This window comes from Oncorhynchus nerka, linkage group LG21 (assembly GCF_034236695.1).
Source record: "Oncorhynchus nerka isolate Pitt River linkage group LG21, Oner_Uvic_2.0, whole genome shotgun sequence".
NCBI lineage: Eukaryota > Metazoa > Chordata > Actinopteri > Salmoniformes > Salmonidae > Oncorhynchus > Oncorhynchus nerka.
In genome coordinates, this window is record NC_088416.1 from 6,521,101 (window position 1) to 6,543,881 (window position 22,781).

Below are 22,781 nucleotides of genomic sequence, written 5' to 3' on the forward strand. Positions count from 1 at the left end.
CCATCATTGTACATTGTCCATGATGTCAATGTCACAGTTGCCCCCCTGCTGGCTTCGTTGCCTTGGTTGTCTCACTTATGAGTTGAAAGTCAATCAGTGATTTATTGATGAGTACTGAAGTTGAACTGCTAAACCCCCGCATTTGTGGTTGTATTCTATGACATTTGATGATAATTCCATGTCTGTAAAGTGACTATGAAATTGACCCTCATTAGACATAATTATATTGTGGTTACAATGGAGATTCAAAACACATTCAAATGAAATGCAACAAAAAGTTTACTGAAAACCAAAATAGATTGGTTCGGGGTGGGGGCAGGTCAGGTTGGGATGGGGGGGGTTGGAGTGTGAAGAAGGATGAAGAAAGGAGATGAGAAACAGAAGCATCGTTGTGGGTGACGTCAGCAGTGAGGCTCTCAACCACCTGGATGTCCTCCATAATTCATTTAACAATAATCCTCCCACCGGGATTTCAGCAAAAACATGGAATATATTGAAAGTTCCAGGAATTTTACAACCCAAGTTGCACCATTGTTCTGCCCTTCTGGCAGCTTTATGGGCCTTGCACAGCTGGTGAGCAATCAGCCCTTGATTACTCACCAACTCCCAATCAGCGCCAATTAGTCCTGGCCAGAGAACCCGTCGAGACCTGGCACATCCAGCAGATGGAGCCATCGCCTCGTGACTGATACACCGTCTGTCACCAGGCCTCGACAAGTCTCCCCCTGGTGGCTGACCTGCTGTACGCCACACATAACCTGAAACCGCCATAAAACTGCACATGGGGACAAACATCATACTTTTTGGAGAAATGTCCTCTGGTCTGATGAAACAAAAATAGAACTGTTTAGCCATAATGACCATCGTTATGTTTGGAGGAAATAGGGGGAGACTTGCAAGCCAAAGAAACGCCTCCCAACCGTGAAGCACGGGGAGCATCATGTTGTGGGGGTCCTTTGCTGCAGGAGGGACTGGTGCACTTCAGAAAATAGATGGCATCACAAGGAAGGAAAATTAAGGGGTATATATATGGGACCAACAATCTCAAGACATCAGTCAGGAAGTTAAAGCTTGGTCGCAAATGGGTCTTCCAAATGGACAATGACCCCGAGCATACTTCCAAAGTTGTGGCAAAATAGCTTAAGGACAACAAAGTCAAGGTACTGGAGTGGCCATCACAAAGCCCTGACCTCAATCCCATAGAAAATGTGTGGGCAGAACTGAAAGGTGTGTGCGAGCAAGGAGGCCTACAAACCTGATTCAGTTACACCAGCTCTGTCAGGAGGAATGGGCCAAAATTCACCCAACTTATTGTGGGAAGCTTGTGGAAGGCTACCTGGAACATTTGACCCAAGTTAAACAATTTAAATGCAATGCTACCAAATACTAATTGAGTGTAACTTCTGACCCACTGGGAATGTGATGAAAGAAATAAAACCTGAAATAAATCATTCTCTCTACTAATTATTCTGACATTTCACATTCTTAAAATAAAGTGGTGATCCTAACTGACCTAAGACAGGGAATTTAGAGTGATGGACTGTCCCATCCCGTAGCCTCAGAAATGGATTAGTCCACTGAGACAGGCGCGAATCACATGGGTGTCTTGTGTACCATGAAAAGAAAAATACAGTACCAGTCAAATGTTTGGACACCTACTCATTCAAGGGTTTTTCTTTATTTTTACTTTTTTATACAGTGTCGAATAATATTGAAGACATCAAAACTATAAAATAACACATACGGAATCATGTAAGTCGCTCTGGATAAGAGCGTCTGCTAAATGACTTAAATGTAAATGTAAATGTATTAACCAAAAAGTGTTAAACAAATAAAAAATATATTTTATATGTGAGATTCTTCAAAGTAGCCACCATTTGCCTTGATGACAGCTTTGCACAGTCTTGGCATTCTCTCAACCAGCTTCATGAGGTAGTCACCTGAAATGCATTTCAATTAACAGTTGTGCCTTGTTAAAATTTAATTTGTGGAATTTCTTTCCTTCTCAATGTATTTGAGTCAATCAGTTGTTTTGTGACAAGGTAGGGGTGGTATACAGAAGATAGCCCTATTTGGTAAAAGACCAAGTCCATATTATGGCAAGAACAGCTCATATAAGCAAAGAGAAACGATAGTTCATCATTACTTTAAAGCAAGTAGCTGCAGGGGGGAGGGGGGGAGCTGTTGGCCGGGGTTGGGGTAGCCAGGAGGAAAGCATGGCCAACTGTAGAGAAATGCTTATTGAAATTTTCGATTATCATGGATTTGTCGGTGGTGACCTTGTTACCTAGCCTCAGTGCAGTGGGCAGCTGGGAGGAGGTGCTCTTGTTCTCCATGGACTTTACAGTGTCCCAAAACTTTTTGGAGTTAGAGCTACAGGCTGTAAATTTCTGTTTGAAAAAGCTAGCCTTTGCTTTCCTGACTGACTTGTGTATTGGTTCCTGACTTCCTTGAACAGTTGCATATCGCGGGGACTATTCGATGCTATTGCAGTCCGCCACAGGATGTTTTTGACCTCAACACAATTGAGATGGTTTGGGATGAGTTGGACTGCAGCATGAAGGAAAAGCAGCCAACAAGTGCTCAGCATATGTGGGAACTCCTTCAAGACTGTTGGAAAAGCATTCCAGGTGAAGCTGGTTGAGAGAATGCCAAGAATGTGCAAAGCTGTCATCAAGGCAAAGGGTGGCTACTTTGAAGAATCTAAATTCTAAAATATATTTAGATTTCTTTAACTTTGGTTACTACATGATTCCATATTTGTTATTTCATAGATTTGAAGTCTTCACAATGATTCTACAATGTAAAAAAAATGTTCAAAAAATAAAGAAAAACCCTTGAATGAGTAGGTGTGTCCAAACTTTTGACTGGTACTTTATATTTGAGACCTTTCAACCCAGAGAAATCTCAGTTGACCAAATTGGGGTCAGTCCTAGTAGCCCTGCATGGTATCAACTGTTCTACAAAAGTATTCTGACGGGGCAAATATCAACATTTATGAACACAGGGTCACTACAGTTATTGTTACTTGTGGTCATTAACATTATTTTTAGTTCATACAATGAGGGGGGAGGGTGTTAAATGTATCTTACAGTAAAAGGGGTGGGTCGAGTGAAAATATTTTTTATGTTGGGGGGGGGGGGGGGGGGGGAATCTTATGACACCTTGAGTTATATTTGACATATATGGCCACTCCCCCTTTCTGTAATCTGTCACATCTAAATACATTATAATAATTTACTTCAATGTCTTTATCAGAGACAGAACCATTGAACCATGTTTCAGAGAGAACCAGAATGTCACTAGTCTTGTACTCAAATGTCAAGTGTGTCCATTTTTTAAATCATATTTCGCACATTTAGGCACATTAGCCCAAGCCCCCTACGAGATTTAAAGTCAGAGGGTGTATTCAGCTTCGTCCCATAAGAGCTAACAGGCAACGGGTCATCTGCAGCTATTTGTTGAGTGAGCTGAGACTTTGCCAAGGCCCCAGGCAACAGCGTGAGCTGAACAAACGGAGCATTTGGCAGTCGTCCCTTAAGTCCCTGTATGCAGGGGCTGGGCCGGGAACTGGGAGAGCAGTGTTGACAGAGCTCAGTCCACCCAGATGAAGCTCCCACCAAAGGAGTGGAGCTGCTACAGAGGACTGGAGTGGCTGCCAGTGCTGCATTCTGGGTGTGCACACGAGGCCTTGGTGTGGCTCCTGTTGCAGGGTTGGGGCTTCCATGGGGGGCAGGAGTGTCTCGGCCTGTCCTGATGATGGGAGCAGGGAGGGTAACCAAAACTAGTCTGGGAGAGAAGTTGTGGCGGGAAGTGAGGAGGGCGGTGCGGAGGGCAGTGTGACTCCCAAATCTGCATTGGGCCTCTTTGACTGCGTACAGTTTGGGCATAGCTCAGTGTATCTGCATGCAGTTCCTGGGAGACAAGTGGTGGAGAGTGGTGTGGGGGCAGTGTTGCTGGCTGTTCTCCAGTCTCTGTGAGGCACCACAGGATGCAGGTCGAAAGGAGCATTTGATTTGTCTCAGGGAGTTGGTGGCTGTTCTGTTGCTCTTGTGGAATGGCCACCCAGAGCAACATCCTTAACATCCTGGCAAAGGTGGGGACTGCCTTTGTAATGGCAATTTTAATGTTAGTGCTTTTCTTATAAGTCATTTCTGTGTTCTATTCATGTGCTGTTCTATAAACCAATTTCTGTGTTCATGCAAGTGGCTGACTGAACAAATCCTCACTATCGGTAGCTGCAATTTGGCAGTATGCCCAGACCTTATTTTGAGAACAGTACCTCGTGAGGTATTGGTCTGTCACATGAATGAAACGGTAATGATTAATGAATTATGTTATATGTGTATAGCCGTATATAAGACAACTGCTGGGACTGCCCAAGCAGAGCTCCTGATTGACATGTGTACTATGGTGCATTGAGTTGGTTGGAACCTCTCCAGCACGCTAACAATAAACAAATGACTCATATTAAGACTGACTTTGAGTGTCCCTGTGTAAGAATTTCCACAACAGCCTCTTTGTACATGTATACATTGTCGTAAAGAAAGTAATGGCTACTGTAGTTATCACAGTGTCACAGGTATAACAACAACTTAAAGAATATTTTGCCTCTTGAACCACAAGGGGTACTCTATATGGACATAAATAATGTTTAACTCACTTTTACTGGTGTGTGCTATTGGCATATGTAACAATGACAGACAGGACATGCAAAATCATTTAAATAACAGTAGGCTGCAATCAACACAAAGATAATAAAACACTGTATTATAAAATAACTGTTATACAAAAAACGAACTCTACTAGCTCCATTAAAGTATTGTATCGCAGTCTCTCGCTTTCTATTTACAATGACTGTACAAAATATTAGGAACACCCCTCAGAACAGTCTCAATTCATCAGGTCTTGGCTTCTACAAGGTGTCAGGGATGCAGGCCCAATATGGCCCAGGTTGACTCCAATGCTTCCCACAGTTGTGTCAAGTTGGCTGGATGTCCTTTGGGTGGTGGACCATTCTTGACACACACGTAAAACTATTGAGCATGAAAAACCCAGCAGCGTTGCAGTTCTTGACACAAACCGGTGCGCCTGGCACCTACTACCATATCCTGTTCAAAGGCACTTCAATAGTCTTCAATTGTCTTACCCATTCACCGTCTGAGTGGCACACATACACAATCCATGTCTCCATTGGCTGACAAATCCTTATTTAACTTGTCTCCTCCCCTTCATCGACACTGATTGAAGTGGATTTAACAAGTGACATCAATAAGGGATCATAGCTTTCACCTGGTCAGTCTGTCATGGAAAGAGCAGGTGTCCTTAACGTTTTATGCATTCAGTGTATATACACATTAGTTAATAGAAAGTATATATTACATTCCCAATATCCCCGACAATGCCATCAGTTCCCATCTCATAATATGCAGTCCTGTCACTGGTTTGCAAGGTGCCCTGGATAATGGTGATTTGCAATGGTTACCAGTGCTGGTCCACATTGGCAGCTCTTCAGTTCGTTTAGCCTCTTTAGCCTGAGTTCATTTAGCCTCTCCTCATTTTCCGATAAACATGACTCCATTGAAGAGTTCACTGATCACCTCTTGTGAGAAGCCTCCACCCTGCCACTGGTAGGCTCTCTGAAACAGGCAGCCAGCCTCACACATTGCCATTTCTTCCTGTGAATCGTGTTTTCCTTCCCTCGGGTTTTTACACCATTCATTTTTTCATCCTTCTCATGTTTGCCTCAGCTGAAATAACAAATAAAGACAAATGTTCAATAATAAAAAAGAAAATTATTTCAGCTACTCAAAGGGTATAATTTTCTGTCATTGACCACTTTTACAATAATCGTAAGTCTCATGCTGCTGGTATATTGTAAACATGGTGAACAGTGAATGGTCTTCATACTGTTGTAGTGCTGCGGTAGCATAGGCTGGGAGATTACTAGTTTGAAGGCTTCTATCCACTCCCTCTGGTCCTGCTCCTGGTCACACAGGAAGACAAACTGCCTGTCTGGCGTCTCCAAGGTGACCCCGAACCTCCACCTGCCACTGCGGCTCCCCTTAGGCTGGCCCTCCCTCACAGAGTAGCCATGGCCCTCTGTGCCGATGAAGACAGCTCCCAGTTCCAAGGCATCCTATAGACAGACACACAGCAATACACAAATAGAGACTGCCAGACACACACACACACACACTTTGCAACATTCTTCTCCACAAATACAAATGTCTTAAGCATTATTCTCTGTTGTCATTACCAGTGAAGATTTGAAGTAGGACAGCTTTCTGTCCGTTAAGTTTAAGATGAACCATCTCTTCTTGAATGGCTCCCATTGCTAAGAACAGACACAGAAGGCACAGAATCAGCCCTGGCTGAGCATCACACAGGTTGAGTTTCTGGTGCTCTCGGCGTATATCACTTTAGAACTTCACTATGTTCAATGAATTTGATGGATTACTAACCGTTGGGCCGGTTTTCTCCATGTAGCCTTCTTTAATGCTACTTCTGGTTATCAAAGGTACGAGCTGCACAAGCAAAAACATAGAAAGGATGACAGATCTGTACAGAGGGAGTCCTTGAAAGGATGACGTCACCTGTGACATATCATGTCAATTACGGCGATACAAGACATTGAACTCACGTCACTGTCCCTGGCATTAGGATTGACTTTCTTGAGGTAAGCAAACCGGGTGGCCCGAATCGCATTGAAACAGGACACAATTTCCTAGAAGTAGGAGAGAGAAATTTGACCCCGAGTCTTCATGACAACGTTTCAATTGAGTTTGTCATTTGTCATTACCTGGCTGTTGTCATGGTAAACAAACAGGTTTCTGGTCCGTTCTTCCTCCAGGTAGGAGATTTGCAGCCCGTGGGCGTGGCCTATCTTTTCCGGCTGGAACACAGCATTGAGGTCCTTCATAGAGATGACTGCTTTGGGCTTCTTGGACTAGGGTCAATAATACACAACAGGCAGCATTATAATGATCCCTTCTCAGGTATTTTATATTTAACATCTATTTAACCAGGTAAGTCAATTAACATTAAATTCTTATTTACAATGACGGCCTAGCAAGAGAGAAAGGCCTCTTGCGGCGATGGGGGCTGGGATAAAAAAATGTTTTTTAAATGGACAAAACAAATCACGACAAATGAGACACCACAACACTACATAAAGAGACCTAAAACAACAACACGGCAGAAACGCAGCATGATGGCAGCAACACAGCATGACAAAAACGTAGCATGACAACAACATGGTAGCAACACAGCATGGCAACAGCACAACATGGTAGCAACACAGCATGGCAACAGCACAACGTGGTAGCATCACAACATGGCAGCAGCACAACATGGTAACAGCACAAAACATGGCACAAACATTGTTAGACACAGACAACAGCACAAAGGGCGAAATGGTAGAGATTTTTTTTTTTTTTAACATGCGAAGCAGCCACCAGTGTCAGTAAGACACTCTTCCTACTCTCCCACATAAACTTTGTTTTGGATGTGTTCAGAACAAGGTTAAGGGCAGAGAAAGACTGCTGGACACTAAGCTTTGTTGCAGGGCATGACACACAAAATCTGGGGAGGAGCCAGCTGAGTATAATAGGCTGACCACACCGCTGGCGTCACGTCATTGCAAAATACATTTAGAAATCTATGTTATTCAATTATTGCACCCACACTGGTCACGCCCGTCAACGAGCGTCTGCGTCGCCAAGGGATAAAATAGAACTCCTTTCTATTTCTGACGCAGATCGCGCTGGAGGTCCTGCCTCTCCCATCTCCTCATTGGTTTATAGAAGCAGGTATCCACGTGCCATCTCCTCATTGGTTATACCCACGTTGGTGATTGAAAGAGGAACTGTGTTGCCAGTCGGTGTAGTAATACTATGAAAGTTTAGATGCCAATCACCATATAAGTTCAAAGATGAAAAAGCCTGGAAGGAGGAGATGACTAGAAACGATTTGGTTGACCGTTTTATGTGTGGATTAATTGTCGAGGTATAGGACCTTGTGCATTTCAGGTAAAATAACAACTCAATGTTTATATCCCAGGACAAATTAGCTAGCAACAGCAAGCTAGCTAAATAGGACAAATTAGCTAGCAAGTGCAAGCTAACTAGCTAAATTGCCATCAATGTTTAATGCTTTTCTACCTGATCCCAAATGAATGTAATTGGTTCAGGGTTTGTTTAGATATTTTAACCTGCGTGTCGTGATTCCGTTTGGTGTAGGGGGACAAAATAAATGTATGCACGATGGCGCACACGCGCAGCCGGTTTGGGTTCCGTGTAAGACTGTATCATCTGCATATAAATGGATGCAGTGCAGTGCAACAATTGAATCCATTTTAGGATATGGCTGTAAAGTAACAAAATGTGGAAAAAGTATAGGGGTCTGAATACTTTCCGAATGCACTGTAAGTGGATAAGAGCCTATTGCCTGAGGTATGTTGTTGATGTAAATTGAGAAGAGGGGCCTGGGATCGAGCATTGGGGTGACAGGTGGGCTGAAACAGCAGATGTTCTGACTTTATATATTGCACTCTTTGAAAGAGGTAGTTAGAAAACCAGACCAAAGACTCCTTAGAGACACCAATACACCTAGGCCGACCCACAAGAATGGGGTATGGTGGGATTCGAAATGGTTGGTGATCTGTTTGTTAACTTGGCGTTCGAAGATTTTACAAAGGCAGGGCAGGATAGATATAGGTCTATAACAGTTTGGGTCTAGAGTGTCTCCCCCTTTGAAGAGGGGGATGACTGCGTCAGCTTTCCAATCTTTCGGGATCTCAGACAATACGAAAGAGAGTTTGAATAGGCTACTAATAGGGGTTGCAACAATTTTGGCAGATAATTTTAGAAAGAGAGGGACCGGATTGTCTAGCCCAGCTGATTTGTAGGGATCCAGATTTTGCAGCTCTTTCAGAACATCAGCTGTCTGGATTTGGGTGAAGGAGAAGCGAGGGCTTGGGCAAGTTGCTGCAGGGGGTGCTGAGGTGTTGGCCGGGGTAGGGGTAGCCAGGTGGAAAGCATGGCCAGCCATGGAAAAATGCTTATTGAAATTGTCGATTATCGTAGATTTATCAGTGGTGACAGTGTTTCCTATCCTCAGTGCAGTGGGCAGCTGGAGGTGGTGCTCTTATTCTCCATGGACTTTACAGTGTCCCAAAACTTTTTGGAATTAGTGCTACAGGATGCTAATTTGTGTTTGAAAAGGCTAGCCTTAGCTTTCCTAACTGACTGAGTATACATACTGGTTCCTGTCTTCCCTGAAAAGTTGCATATTGCGGGGGCTATTCGATGCTAATGCAGAACGCCACAGGATGTGTGCTGAAGCAGTGAATAAAACAAACTTAGGCTTCTAATGTTAACATGCATGAAACCAAGGCTTTTACAGTTACAGAAGTCAACAAATGAGAGCGCCTGGTGAATGGGAGTGATGCTGGGGGCTGCAGGGCCTGGGTTAACCTCTACATCACCAGGAACAGAGGAGGAATAGGATAAGGGTACGGCTAAAGGTTATAAGAACTGGTCGTCTAGTGCGTTACGAACAGAGAGTAAAAGGAGCAGATTTCTGGGCGGGGAAGTATAGATTCAAGGCATAATGTACAGACAAGGGTATGGCATGATGTACAGTGGAGGTAAACCTAGGCATTGAGTGACGATGAGAGAGGTTTTGTCTCTAGAGGCACCATTTAAGCCAGGTGAGGTCACTGCATGTGTGTGTGTGTGGGGGGCGGGGTGGAGCAAAATGGCTAGCTAAGGCATATTGAGCAGGGCTGGAGGCTCTACAGTGAAATAAGACAATAATCACTAACCAAAACTGCAATAGACAAGGCATATTGACATTAGGGAGAGGCATGTGTAGCTGAGTAATCATAGTTATGAAGGAAGGTTTCTCATTAAAGTTTTTCAGCAATGACAAATCAGTACAGGTCATTTAACTGAGCAGCCAATTCAGAATACAGTGATCACTAAGGTCACTACAGAAAAACACCAGACTGATACCTATCAGGATTATTTGTGAGGATAACATCAAGGAGAGTAGCCTTTTCTGGGTGTTTGGGATCATACCTCATGGGATTGGTAATGACCTGAGAAAGATGTTGGGAGTCCCATTGTTTTAAGTAACAGGGGATGTTCCCTGTGACTTTTCCAAAGCCTTCTGGGCACGTCCCCAGGACGACATTTTGTTAGCTGGGTTATCTGATCCAAGAAGATGGAGAGAAGCTACTTAAAGGGAAAGGGGGATACCTAGTCAGTTGTACAACTGAATGCATTCAACTGAAATGTATTTTGCATTTCAACCAACTTACATCCTCTTTGGTGAAGTATCTCAAGGTGAAGTCTGTTTCAGAGAGCAGGAATCTCCTTTTCAGGAACTGCTTGTTGTCCTTGCCTTTCTTCCATAGAATTCCTTCGTAAAGTCCTGAATGGGATCCAACCAATACAAAACATTGATTTAGTTAGTATCCCTTCTCTCTTCATACGCAGTATTTTGGTACGTTTGTTTCTATGCCTTGCTCTGTAGACAGAGATGTATGGAAATGTCTTGTGTTCCTTGACAATTTGAATAAAATAAATAGACTTATCCATGGAGACTTGTCAACATTTAGCACTTACCTGAACTATAACCTTGCTGAAGGGAGCTACTCTCTCCTGTGAATTCTCTCCTCTCATACTTAGCACGTATCCACTGATCTTTAAGAACACTGTCAGGAAACCAAAAGGTTAGATTTAAATACAAAAACGAATATATTAAAAATACAAACTTTTTGTGTTCAATATATGACTCAACTTCGACCACAAACCCTGCAGTATTTGCCAACTCAATCAATTGTAGGCTAATCGACACCAATATATTTCTTCCTCTTCTCTTGAAATAATACTGCATCCTTCCACTGAATGAACAACTGTCAAGTCATCACAATTCACACTTCCTTGAATTGAGTGAGCGAACGAAGACATTGATATAGTCCCACTCACACACAGTCCTTCTCCTGTGGCCGGTAGTAGAAGGAGGAACACACTTCTCATAGAACGCATTGGCTGCTGCGTTACCCCTTGTCTTCATAAACTACAATTAGAAACATAATAGGAACGTTATAACATAATAATAACATAAATAAGCATGTTTATAACATGACAACATCAAAGGTGATGGTGACTATTATTGTGTGAGCTTGAGAGTGCATCCTTCAAGGTGTAAAGGTTCTTGGTACACTAATGGGCTATTGTAACGTGTTAAACTGTACCTCTACTAAGGAATCATCCCAGAAATCCAAACGTATGGACTTTATCCGGCTGATGGCAGGCAAGTCCCGATGTGTCCCCGAACAGTTCACACATACAAACACACCAAGTTTGTATGAGGCCCAGTCTGGCTCTGTGAATAGCAGTAATATGATACTGTATCAATCCACCAGACACTTGAAATGTTTGCAGCCTGTATACCTTTGAACCACATTACTATAGTTTGGATATTGGACTTTGTAGTATGTCATGCCTTGATTGGTTGTTTTTTCTAAGGTTGGCTCATGAGTTGTAGAGAGTTACTGGAAAGGAGGAACCATTATAATCATTGTCTGAATTAACTATTACTTCCCCCAAAATAACTTCTTTAAAAAATGCCATGGTTGTGATAATTTGACTTGTTAGTCGTTTAGAGTGACTTACAGTTAGTGCATTAATCTTAAAATAGCTAGGTGAGACAACCACATCGCAGTCATGGTAAATACATAATCAGCAGTGAAATCCAGTGAAATAAAAGCAACTATAACTCACTTGTCTTACATGGCTTAGGTTTTTGCTCATGCACCACATTCTATGAACAATAGACAACCACACTGAAATAGTCGATCATTAATATGAAATAGTCACATAGAAGACATAGCTTTTGTTTGGGGGTCCGTCAATATTTTACTACTTTAAACTTTTGTTTTACAGTTCCTATCTGTACCTAATCCTAGCCACAATGGTAACCCAAACATGTCAAATGTTAGAGGCTATCAATCATGGTTTAACATGTATTTTATTAAAAATAACTCACCAGGGGCCCCACAGTCGGCACAATGGTCGTTGCTGGGCTGTTTCACCATTTCAAGCAGAATCTTCTTATTTCTCTCCGGACTTGCCATAATTAAATCGGCTATTCTTCTGCGTCAATCAAGTCCCAACAAACGAATTGCTTATTTTACTTAGGTCCATGCCTTTTCATTCACTTCAAATGTATTTCGTCTATAACAGGTGTCAGGACATTTTTCTGGTTGTTGTTGCACTTGACCGCGCTCACAGGCCGACGTTTCCCTTTCTCACTGGCATAGCAACATGCCGTTTATTGTTCTCCACACAAACACTCACTATTCAAATAACAATGAGCAGGGGAAGTGAAAAAAGCGTTGCCATATATTACGTATAATTTATAAACGGACAAGTAGGCCTGGCAGAATAGTAATATCGAAGAAAAACAACTGTAATTGATTGTATGGTATATATTCCAACAAATTATATCGAGATAATATATAATGTCTTGATAATGTCACCAAAGTTAATTCATATTGAAATATAAATAAAATATCCTAATAAAAACGAAGACATCTTTGACGAAGTTTGCACTTGAGATGAAAGTCAGTGAGATTTTAAATGCAGCTTCAAGAACCTGGAGAGGGGGGGACATAAAGTGCCTCGGAACCAAGTATGCATGATCCTTGTTTCTGCATCGGCGTGAGATTGGCGAACAATTAAAGGGCAAAAGTTTGAATGCATTACCTGTAAAACCACGATTACAATGTGGGTTGCAAGGCGATGAATGTCTTTAATCGCCCTGAGAGGTATGCACAAATATTTTATTCAAGCCGCGAAGTTTCTCGTAACTTCTTAATTACATTTTTTTCAGGTGCTATTTGTTAGCGGGTGGGTATAATTTGTGGAACGTTCCAACAGGAATCTGTTCCAAAAACAAGGTTGCCGACAAAACAACGCATACAAGGTTGATTTTTTATTTATTTATTTCACCTTTATTTAACCAGGTAGGCAAGTTGAGAACAAGTTCTCATTTACAATTGCGACCTGGCCAAGATAAAGCAAAGCAGTTCGACAGATACAACGACACAGAGTTACACATGGAGTAAAACAAACATACAGTCAGTAATACAGTATAAATAAGTCTATATACAATGTGAGCAAATGAGGTGAGAAGGGAGGTAAAGGCAAAAAAGGCCATGGTGGCAAAGTAAATACAATATAGCAAGTAAAACACTGGAATGGTAGTTTTGCAATGGAAGAATGTGCAAAGTAGAAATAAAAATAATGGGGTGCAAAAGAGCAAAATAAATAAATTAAATACAGTTGGGAAAAAGGTAGTTGATTGGGCTAAATTATAGGTGGGCTATGTACAGGTGCAGTAATCTGTGAGCTGCTCTGACAGTTGGTGCTTAAAGCTAGTGAGGGAGATAAGTGTTTCCAGTTTCAGAGATTTTTGTAGTTCGTTCCAGTCATTGGCAGCTGAGAACTGGAAGGAGAGGCGGCCAAAGAAAGAATTGGTTTTGGGGGTGACTAGAGAGATATACCTGCTGGAGCGTGTGCTACAGGTGGGAGATGCTATGGTGACCAGCGAGCTGAGATAAGGGGGGACTTTACCTAGCAGGGTCTTGTAGATGACATGGAGCCAGTGGGTTTGGCGACGAGTATGAAGCGAGGGCCAGCCAACGAGAGCGTACAGGTCGCAATGGTGGGTAGTATATGGGGCTTTGGTGACAAAACGGATTGCACTGTGATAGACTGCATCCAATTTGTTGAGTAGGGTATTGGAGGCTATTTTGTAAATGACATCGCCAAAGTCGAGGATTGGTAGGATGGTCAGTTTTACAAGGGTATGTTTGGCAGCATGAGTGAAGGATGCTTTGTTGCGAAATAGGAAGCCAATTCTAGATTTAACTTTGGATTGGAGATGTTTGATATGGGTCTGGAAGGAGAGTTTACAGTCTAACCAGACACCTAAATATTTGTAGTTGTCCACGTATTCTAAGTCAGAGCCGTCCAGAGTAGTGATGTTGGACAGGCGGGTAGGTGCAGGTAGCGATCGGTTGAAGAGCATGCATTTAGTTTTACTTGTATTTAAGAGCAATTGGAGGCCACGGAAGGAGAGTTGTATGGCATTGAAGCTTGCCTGGAGGGTTGTTAACACAGTGTCCAAAGAAGGGCCGGAAGTATACAGAATGGTGTCGTCTGCGTAGAGGTGGATCAGAGACTCACCAGCAGCAAGAGCGACCTCATTGATGTATACAGAGAAGAGAGTCGGTCAAAGAATTGAACCCTGTGGCACCCCCATAGAGACTGCCAGAGGTCCGGACAGCAGACCCTCCGATTTGACACACTGAACTCTATCAGAGAAGTAGTTGGTGAACCAGGCGAGGCAATCATTTGAGAAACCAAGGCTGTCGAGTCTGCCGATGAGGATGTGGTGATTGACAGAGTTGAAAGCCTTGGCCAGATCAATGAATACGGCTGCACAGTAATGTTTCTTATCGATGGCGGTTAAGATATCGTTTAGGACCTTGTGCGTGGCTGAGGTGCACCCATGACCAGCTCTGAAACCAGATTGCATAGCAGAGAAGGTATGGTGAGATTCGAAATGGTCGGTAATCTGTTTGTTGACTTGGCTTTCGAAGACCTTAGAAAGGCATGGTAGGATAGATATAGGTCTGTAGCAGTTTGATACCAGGTAGGGAGGGAGTGGCTATTTAATTAATTCATGTGAGTTGATGCCTATTCGGCAGCTAGTTAGAGAGGGGAAATGATCATGATACTTTGTATGCAACCTTGTACTTTAGGACGTTTTTGGAACAGATTCCTGTTGGAACGTATCACTAATTATACCCGCCCCCGATTGTATGTTTCCCCTCTATTCTTGCAGGGCGGTATGGCTTATTCTACCAACCCCAGGGCTCACTCCCCAAACTAGAATTCCGATATCTCCACTGCACGTGTTGCTGGAGAAGTCGGATCCCAGTCACAGGCGTTGAAACCCATAATGACACCCTCTCTCCATCTACTACTCCTTGTGATGATGACAAGTCGCTGGACGCATACTACACCTCAGCGAGATGTCATTCTGCAGCTCCTCAACAGTGCGGCAGAGTCGGAGCTCGCCGCCGTCAAGCTCCTTCGTGGACGCAAGTCTGTCAACATTGTGGAATACAGGACTAGAAAATCTCGAAAGCGTCACAAATGTGCCGCTTCTGAAACACAAAAGTACTGTCATTGTCTTCAACTCCATCCTCAACCCTCCGGAGAAGGAGAAAAGTAAAGATCCAACTAGCCAAGTTCATCAGACCAGAGGTGGAAGGGACCTGACTAGAGGTAAGATGATTTAGCTAGATGGATGGCCTTGAGGTCTGGATGTTGATGGCACAGTTGGGCAGCCCACAGGGTCGGTCCCCGCTGTCACGTCACCACATTAATACGTCAGTGTTAATACATGTGCATTAATCCCCCTTTCTTCCAGGAAGCAAATTCCATAGTGTCCATTGTGTGTTGAGTGAATAAAATAGCCTGGGCGCATGTGGATCGTGGCATGAACGTGTTGGAGTGGAAACATGAGGATTGCCACAACTTCCTGAAGGGAACCTACATGGCTTCTGCCTACTTGGATGACGTAAGTTGAATGTTTCCGACCGAGGTATTCTTGCATTTGGGTACGTAGGTTAGCACTGAGACATGACTGTGCAGTCTCCTATGGTGTCCGTCTACAGCCATGTCTCAGGGCTAGGTTTTAGCTTAGCACATAATCATCGACTCTGTAATATCCTAACTCCTGTACTGAATCACATCTCATTATGTGCCATAACATCACCAGATATCCAGTGTGGTATCCCACCTCCCCACGGCTGACTTCTTCATTGTGGAAAAGCCATCCATTTCCCTTCAGAACACTGCCCTGTACCCAGTAATGGCTCACATGCGTACAGTGGAGGCTATGCTGTTCGCCCTGCTGGAGCCCCGCTACAACCAGCCTGACATCACTGCTCCACCCAAGGTGCTCAACATGATGCGCACCGCCGTCGGCCGCCATTTTGGCCTCGCGGTGGGCGAGTTGCGCACCAGCGGGGCCCAGGCGGTGCAACGGATGGAGTCAGTGACTCAAATTCAGAGGGTGACATTCCCTCACAACCTGTCGGTGAAATACAGGAACTCCTTCCAGGTGGGTGGGCGGCGTCGGGGGAAGGAGCTGTGTGACGACATATTGCAGACTGTGGCGTTTTACAAGCTGCTCAGTGAATAGAGTTAATAATACAGCGGCAATTTCCACCAGGGACTGAAACTGGTTGACTGTGTACAGTATGTGTGACCTGGTGGGGTCGAAGGTCACAGAGCGAACCTGAGAGAGACCTGCATATTGGAGGCTTGATGGAAACTGACACTAGCTTATATTTAAATGGATACTACAGCACTTCCCCCTCTAGACTCACATGGTATTGCACTTGGTGTCAGTTCAGGCCCCAGCAGCTGAACTTAAGCCTCTCCTCAGACATCACACGTCATGTTCTTCACTTTCCCATGAATAGAAATGTTCTGTCAGGGCCGATAGTAAAGCAGAACAGGCTTGAATGTGTACTGTGATGTGACAAATCATATGAGACCACCTGCATCTGTACCTTTATGGACAAATGTTCAATGCCTTTCAAAGCCTGAAATACCTCTGGTTTTAAACACCAACTCACTTAATCAGATTGTAACAAATGCATGTTATTTTTTTATGTATAAATATAAAAATAAGATTTCATATTTCATTTATACATTTGGAATGCATACAGTAGAAACTTCTCACTCAATATAATAAGCATGAATGAATGTACAGCAAACTTTATCATGAACGCCCATATGGGCTACATTCACTAAATCACAAGTCATTAACATGGGGATGATGGCATTAACCTCTCATGCGGTGTAGAGCCAGAACTTGCTGACTTGATTTCCCATGACAATTTATCTGCAAGGAGGCCGAGGTAATGCAGCAACCTAAGAGAAAGAGCATTCATACAACAAATCTGTCTTAAGTCATCTGAGCAAGCTCTTTAATTATAACTTTTCTCTTAGTAGAAATTAATACGGTGCTCTCATGCAGTGTATTGACTCACCTGCCTTGGCCCTGCTCCTGAGTTCTCTCTGATTGGCACATGGTGCGGAGGACAGGCAGGTAGTCGCAGGTAGTCCACGGCAACAGCTTGCTTGTTTCCCAAGGTGCAGAAGGATTGGTTTGAGAGGACAGTTCTGATGATGTCATATCTCCTTTCGACCACGCTGGAAGAAAAACTTCTGTTCAGATACCACCAGAAGGTTTTGTTTGCAATGATGCTCATTTCTGACTAACAGTTTGAACCAAATTCTAGCAGCATTACAAACGTGAGTGCTAACTTCACATAAGCATGTATGGTAATTTAGAGGACTGAGCCACCAATGTATTTCTGACAGCGAAAAAAATAACTCAGGAAACTGCAGTCACCTAGGATCACAGGAAGTGGTCTGACTGACGTTGAAACCCCGTCTGGGTGGGGCGACGGGGAGGTTGAGTTTCTCCATCACCCTCCCCCTCCAGCCTCTGGGATCCAGCCCATCCCTCAGACACCCTGGCCAGGCACCTCTGGAAGCCCAGGCCCTCTACTGCAGCCTGGATTTCCAATGTCATCTCACCCCACCACCTACAGCCCCCATCCTCTCTCATCTAGCAGTCCGTCCTTAACCTCCACCCCTGGTCTGCATGGGCCAGCCTTATGTGGAGACTCACTCGGTTGAGAGGTATCAATGAAGGACACGAGGTCCATAAAGTCAGTTATTGCATCTAAGCAGTGGTACACCAAGCCATCTGCCGCCTTCTCAGTTTGTCATCAACAGTCTCAGTAATATTTGATACACTTGGATGAGCTCTCAGAAGACAGTGAGGCGCTAAGGCTTTACTAACATGTGAGCTGATCTGGAATCAGATGTTGCCAGACATTTCTCCTCAGCCTGGAGCTGGAGTATACCTTAACTGGTCTGATCCAGGATCATTGGGACCTGAGGGTGGTGGATGTCAGGGGGTGTTGGCTCACTCTGAAGCCTAGAGCGAGTCACTTTCTTTGGGGTGAGGAAAGGACTGGGCTGGGTCCTGATTGATGGGGGAAGAAGGAGCTCCAGGTTCGAGTAGAGTAAAGCTACACCTCTCCTCCAGCTCTCAGTAAGGATCTCCATTAGCTTGATGGTGTCTGGTTTAGCCCAGGACTGGCACTGAGGAATCACAGAGAAAGGCACCTCATACAGTCAGACGGTCATTCAATGTTGTTACCTGAATAAAAGCATTGGATGTTCATCTAGTTCAAGGTCACAGGGCCTCTGAGGTGACGTGCCTTTAGAGTGGTCTGCAGGTCATGCAATGGTGCCAAGATGCTCGACTCACTGCTGAAGGTTGTTTTAAAAAGGATCGCTTCAAAGTCGCTGCCAAACTTAGGCCTTGAAGGAGGGATCTGAAGACAGTTTTCGTGTTATGATTCAACTTCACATCATTTTCAATACAGATTGAACTCATATTTTTCAGTATATACACACACACACCACTAGTGGTCAGTATCACGGGTCTCTTGGTAGTCGTCATGAAGGTCTTGATTGCTGTGAGGAATCCCACATCATCGAATACGACATCAACCTGCCGGAGAGCAGGTGCAGCTTGGTCACTTAATTCAAATGTCTAGTCTGCAACCTGGAACTGCTAAACAACCGAAATAAAACTACTGACTGCTGTGTGGTTTACCTCTTCAAATAGAATGAGTGATGTGGACATCCTTTTACTCCGGCTACCGGTTGGTGGCTCTTCAATGTCTGGTGACAGTTGACTGACCAACGTAGGGTTAATAATATCTGCCTTCTTCACAGTCACGGTCTTGAGACAAAAAGAACTGTAGGAAATAATAACGATTAAACAAAAAGACTAATCGTAGCCACGAGGCTGGTGGGATGAGCTATAGGAGGACGGGCTCATTGTAATTGATGGAATAAATGGACCGGTATCAAACATATGGAAACCACACGGTCGGCCCTGTTGCATTAATTCCATTCCAGCTATTACAATGAACCCGTGCTCCTATGGCTCCTCCCACCAGCCTCCTAAGATCCACACATGCCTATGTGTGGTTAACTAAGCTCGCAAGGTGTTTCTTGTGTTTCTTAACTGTTTGGTAGTTGCTTGTCCTGTTTTGTAGATAACAAAGGGCCGTCTTAAGTTTGATCTCTGGTTTACGCTTCTTCTTGAAGACGTTAGCCAGCATCATGGAGGCTGCACTGCACCTCTCTTATGGTGGGAGCTACGAGGGAGCTGAGGCCCCTTCCTAGAGGATGAGAAAACCTTTCTGGGAGAGGCCTCCTTTTATCTGTGTGAGGAGAGCACAAAATAGATTTAATCCACATTCTCCATTGGACAAACAATTTACAAAATAGTTCCTGTCACTTTAAGTGATTTTCAGTAGATGGTTATGCTTAGACTGCAATAAAGTAATTTTCTGTAGCGGGGTGTGCTTACCAGCTACTGTGTCAGATTTAGTTGGTGTTGTTGTAGCTACTGAGATGACGGTTTGAAGGTGGTGCTTCCCTGGATCTCCCCCAGGTGAGATTGGGTGGCCTCCTTCAGTTGAGTCAGGACGTGGCGACCACTGTGCTGGGAGGAGGCGTTCACGTCGAACACCTGGAGAGGCCAAGGAAATGAGCAGTCAAGACAGCCATATTAACACGGACTAGTCATACTGCACCCGAAGGTTAGAAGAGGACTGCATACACCCGTATGAAAGCTAACCTGTTTTGGTGACTCATATGACTGAATGAACATGAGCCAGCCTCCTGGTTCTCTGCTTTACCCATCTTATCCAATTACCCACAAACTGCAATTTAAATGTTTAAAAAAATAATTGAGGAATGTCTTTGTACCATATTCTAACACTAATCAGCAGGTCCTATTCAGGCTCCCGAGTGGCGCAGCAGTCTTAGGCACTGTATCTCAGTGTTAGACATGTCACTACAGACACCCTGGTTCGAATCCAGCTGTATCACCACTGCCTGTGATTGGGAGTCCCATAGGACGGCACACAATTGGCCCAGCGTCGCCTGGGTTTGGTCGTCATTGTAAATAATAATTTGTTCTTAACAGACTTGCCTAGTTAAATAAAGGTTACACATGTGAACGGGACTGCACATCTTCCAAGTAGTCTCACCCTGACCTTGAAGCCCAGCTCCTGAGCGCAGGCATATACTGAGGCAGTCTTGCCTACCCCTGGAGGTCCTGTGATCAGCATGGTGCGACACTGATCTTCCTCCTCCACTCTAGCCTCTCCCTGGAAATCACCACAGTCCCACAAGTTTGCACGGCCAAATCAGGTCGACAATACAATCAATGTTATTCATGGAAGATTCATTGTCAGTGATGGTTTTTACATTTTTATAATACAGTAGGTGGTTTTATTTGACACATTTTCCCCCATCAATTCATAACATATAAACTTTTTATTTTTTACCATTGCTGTTGGCATGGTTCTCTAGTTTCCTTTCTAGCTCTTTTCTCCTCTCAACTGTCAGTTTACATTTCTTTAACCAACTGCCAACAGAAATAAGGAAATGCATTTAAGACACCATACCATAAAAGCTAAACATTGAAGGAGCTAGCAGTGGTGTTAGCAACTCACCTGTGTAGCTTCTTTACAGAGGCGGAGTTGCCTATTACCTCACTGGAGTGCTGAGGGCGGTACTTCTGTCCACAGCAAATCCTCAATGTTGGTAGATATAAGGTAGATATCTTAAAGACCAATGGCAGATCCCAATCAATGACAGAGCTAAAACTAAAGTTTCAACAACAATCTGTATTAGGAATAATCACCTCTCCTAAGGCATCGCTGTGGATGGGCAGGATAGACCTTTTGAGGAGATTCTGGTTGGTTTGGTGGGTTAGTGGTCAGTTCATGACCTTGACTGTCCCGCTGTTGCTGCCTGAGTCTGTGTTCGGCTCAGCCTGCTTCTTCTAGGCTGACCCCTGGAAGAGGGGATAAGAGACCCCATGACTTGGTGTTCTAAAGAGGGACTACCCAGTAAAGCTGGTCTCCTCTAACCACGGGCTAGACCTTTGGCGCTTGCGTACTGTTTCAGGTCCTCCCTCTCATTCTGATGTTTCCTCTTCTCTCCTACAGAGCTAGGAGATGCAGCGCCTATCTCGTCTCTGAAATAAAAGGCGACCAATAAGAGAGAATCTGATACTAGAGTATGGCACCACACAGACTGTATACATGACAATAAGAACATGACTGATAGAATAGAGTTAACTGTAGTCTCTCAATCTTACCTGGACTTTCCGACTCCAGAATGTTATCTTTGTATTTCTTCAGCAGCACAGTGAAGACTGGGAACAGTGGGCTAGACACTTTGACCTCTTCAAGAGACCCTTTGCGGACAGACCCTGACAACTTATCTCTCCAGCCAGAAGTAATTGACCCCTTCCTCTCAATCTGGTTGTGTTTAAGTGTTGAGCTGGACCACCAATTCAAAATCCGTCTCTGAGTGTTGGGTATTATGGGCCTTATTAGTGTCCTGTTTCCTGGTGAAAATAGTTGCCACTTTCTCATCCGAGACCCTGGTTGTCCCAGAGGCAGACTGCACCACTGTTTGAATTGTGAGGGTACATGCTATTACATTCTGGCCAGATGCAAGTCCAACTCCTGCTCTATGGCATTGGCCAGTGACATGAGACAGGTCCACAGACCCCATCACTGCCCTGCTCCTGAATGCTGTGTCAGCACTGGAGCAGCTTGACTCGGAAATCACTATAACATTATTAGGAGGGTCTGAGCAGGGGCTATCCTTGATGAGGCTTGTTCTTGCTTTGGGGTATCTGTTCCGCTTGAGTCTGTGCAGCCTACTGGTTGACCGTGACACAGAGAGAGGCACCTCATCATAAGACCCCCTAATATGACAAGGCGCCATCTTTAGGTTTCTCTTTCACCTGCTCAGAAATTAGGCTCTTCCTCCCAAGAGGTTGTGGGGTTATACTGAAGTACTTTGTGATGTCATTGGATTTTGGGCACCCAGCCTTCTCTGTGGCCAAGTAGGGGCGATAACAACATCTTTCTTGCCTAGAGGTTAAAGGTTAAACAGAAGAAAAAAATACTGTATCAAATTCCTTTCTGAAGATGTGACCATTATGGTCATCACATCAATAGGGTATTCATATCATTCAATATAACGGGAATGCAAAATTAAAATTACTTTCACTACGGTCTTCGTAGTGCCAGATTGTAGCAGGTGCTGCAATATAGTTACCTATAAAATAGCACTTTTACAACCGTTGACACATTGTAACAACATAGACGTACCTAGTTAGCAAACTTTACTTTCTGATATGATCTTCTGAACAAGTCAATGAAAACCTACCGAGAAATGTACTTTAAACACGCAAAACACGTTTACGCTAATTTCATAACTCAGCTTTTCACGCAACAAAAATCAGCACACGTTGCGAAATGTTTCGATAATGTGTAACTTCCGTATGTTCAAATAGACGCGCCAAACCCAGCTCAACCAATCAGATAGTAATTTGAGTACCACGTCACGAATATTTGGTCCCACCCCCATGCACTGTAGTTGCAGAATTTATATTAAAAAGGTTTTTATTCTAATTACAAAATCTTTGGTGGTAGGCTAACCTACATTTTCTGAACATATTCAAATTTTTATGACTGTTGATATCAGTTGAATAAAGAAAACTGA

The 22,781-nt window shown here is 43.8% G+C and overlaps 2 protein-coding genes and 1 pseudogene across 11 annotated transcripts; 1 reads left to right on the forward strand and 2 right to left on the reverse strand.

The window, feature by feature from the left end:
- Window positions 1-4,749: 4,749 nt before the first annotated feature.
- On the reverse strand, window positions 4,750-12,601 carry LOC115103723 (arf-GAP with dual PH domain-containing protein 2-like). The gene is given in 12 exon segments (XM_029624617.2): window positions 4,750-5,750; window positions 5,948-6,139; window positions 6,260-6,337; window positions 6,465-6,527; window positions 6,644-6,727; window positions 6,803-6,949; window positions 10,325-10,437; window positions 10,632-10,720; window positions 10,995-11,028; window positions 11,031-11,085; window positions 11,264-11,394; window positions 12,058-12,601. Coding segments are annotated over 12 exon segments (1,089 nt in total). The 5' UTR covers window positions 12,146-12,601; the 3' UTR covers window positions 4,750-5,735.
- Window positions 12,602-12,746: 145 nt separating this feature from the next.
- LOC115103724 (transcription elongation factor, mitochondrial-like) lies at window positions 12,747-17,312 on the forward strand (annotated as a pseudogene).
- On the reverse strand, window positions 16,734-22,551 carry LOC115103725 (ATPase family AAA domain-containing protein 5-like). 10 transcript variants are annotated; one of them, XM_065006227.1, is made up of 14 exons: window positions 22,388-22,551; window positions 21,361-22,147; window positions 20,902-21,237; window positions 20,711-20,820; window positions 20,543-20,622; window positions 20,243-20,362; window positions 19,558-19,719; window positions 19,211-19,408; window positions 18,793-18,937; window positions 18,597-18,687; window positions 18,392-18,508; window positions 17,512-18,272; window positions 17,147-17,309; window positions 16,734-17,027 (listed from the first exon to the last, which is right to left on the reverse strand). In XM_065006227.1, the coding sequence occupies exons 5-7, from the start codon at window positions 20,555-20,557 to the stop codon at window positions 19,594-19,596; spliced, it is 261 nt and encodes an 86-aa protein (XP_064862299.1). In that variant the 5' UTR covers window positions 20,558-20,622; window positions 20,711-20,820; window positions 20,902-21,237; window positions 21,361-22,147; window positions 22,388-22,551; the 3' UTR covers window positions 16,734-17,027; window positions 17,147-17,309; window positions 17,512-18,272; window positions 18,392-18,508; window positions 18,597-18,687; window positions 18,793-18,937; window positions 19,211-19,408; window positions 19,558-19,593. The 10 variants fall into 10 exon arrangements, 3 of the variants coding, with proteins under 3 accessions (XP_064862299.1, XP_064862300.1, XP_064862298.1); XR_010460333.1 differs by having other exon boundaries at window positions 20,249-20,820; window positions 20,902-21,054; window positions 21,160-21,237; XR_010460330.1 differs by having other exon boundaries at window positions 20,249-20,820; window positions 20,902-21,054; window positions 21,143-21,237.
- Window positions 22,552-22,781: the final 230 nt, after the last annotated feature.

Excerpts from the sequence above, each read along its gene's own strand:
- LOC115103725 (XM_065006227.1), bottom strand. Across the intron at positions 19,720-20,242 it reads AGCTGGGCTTCAAGGTCAGG|GTGTTCGACGTGAACGCCTC; the intron begins GTGAGACTACTT and ends TGGCCTCTCCAG.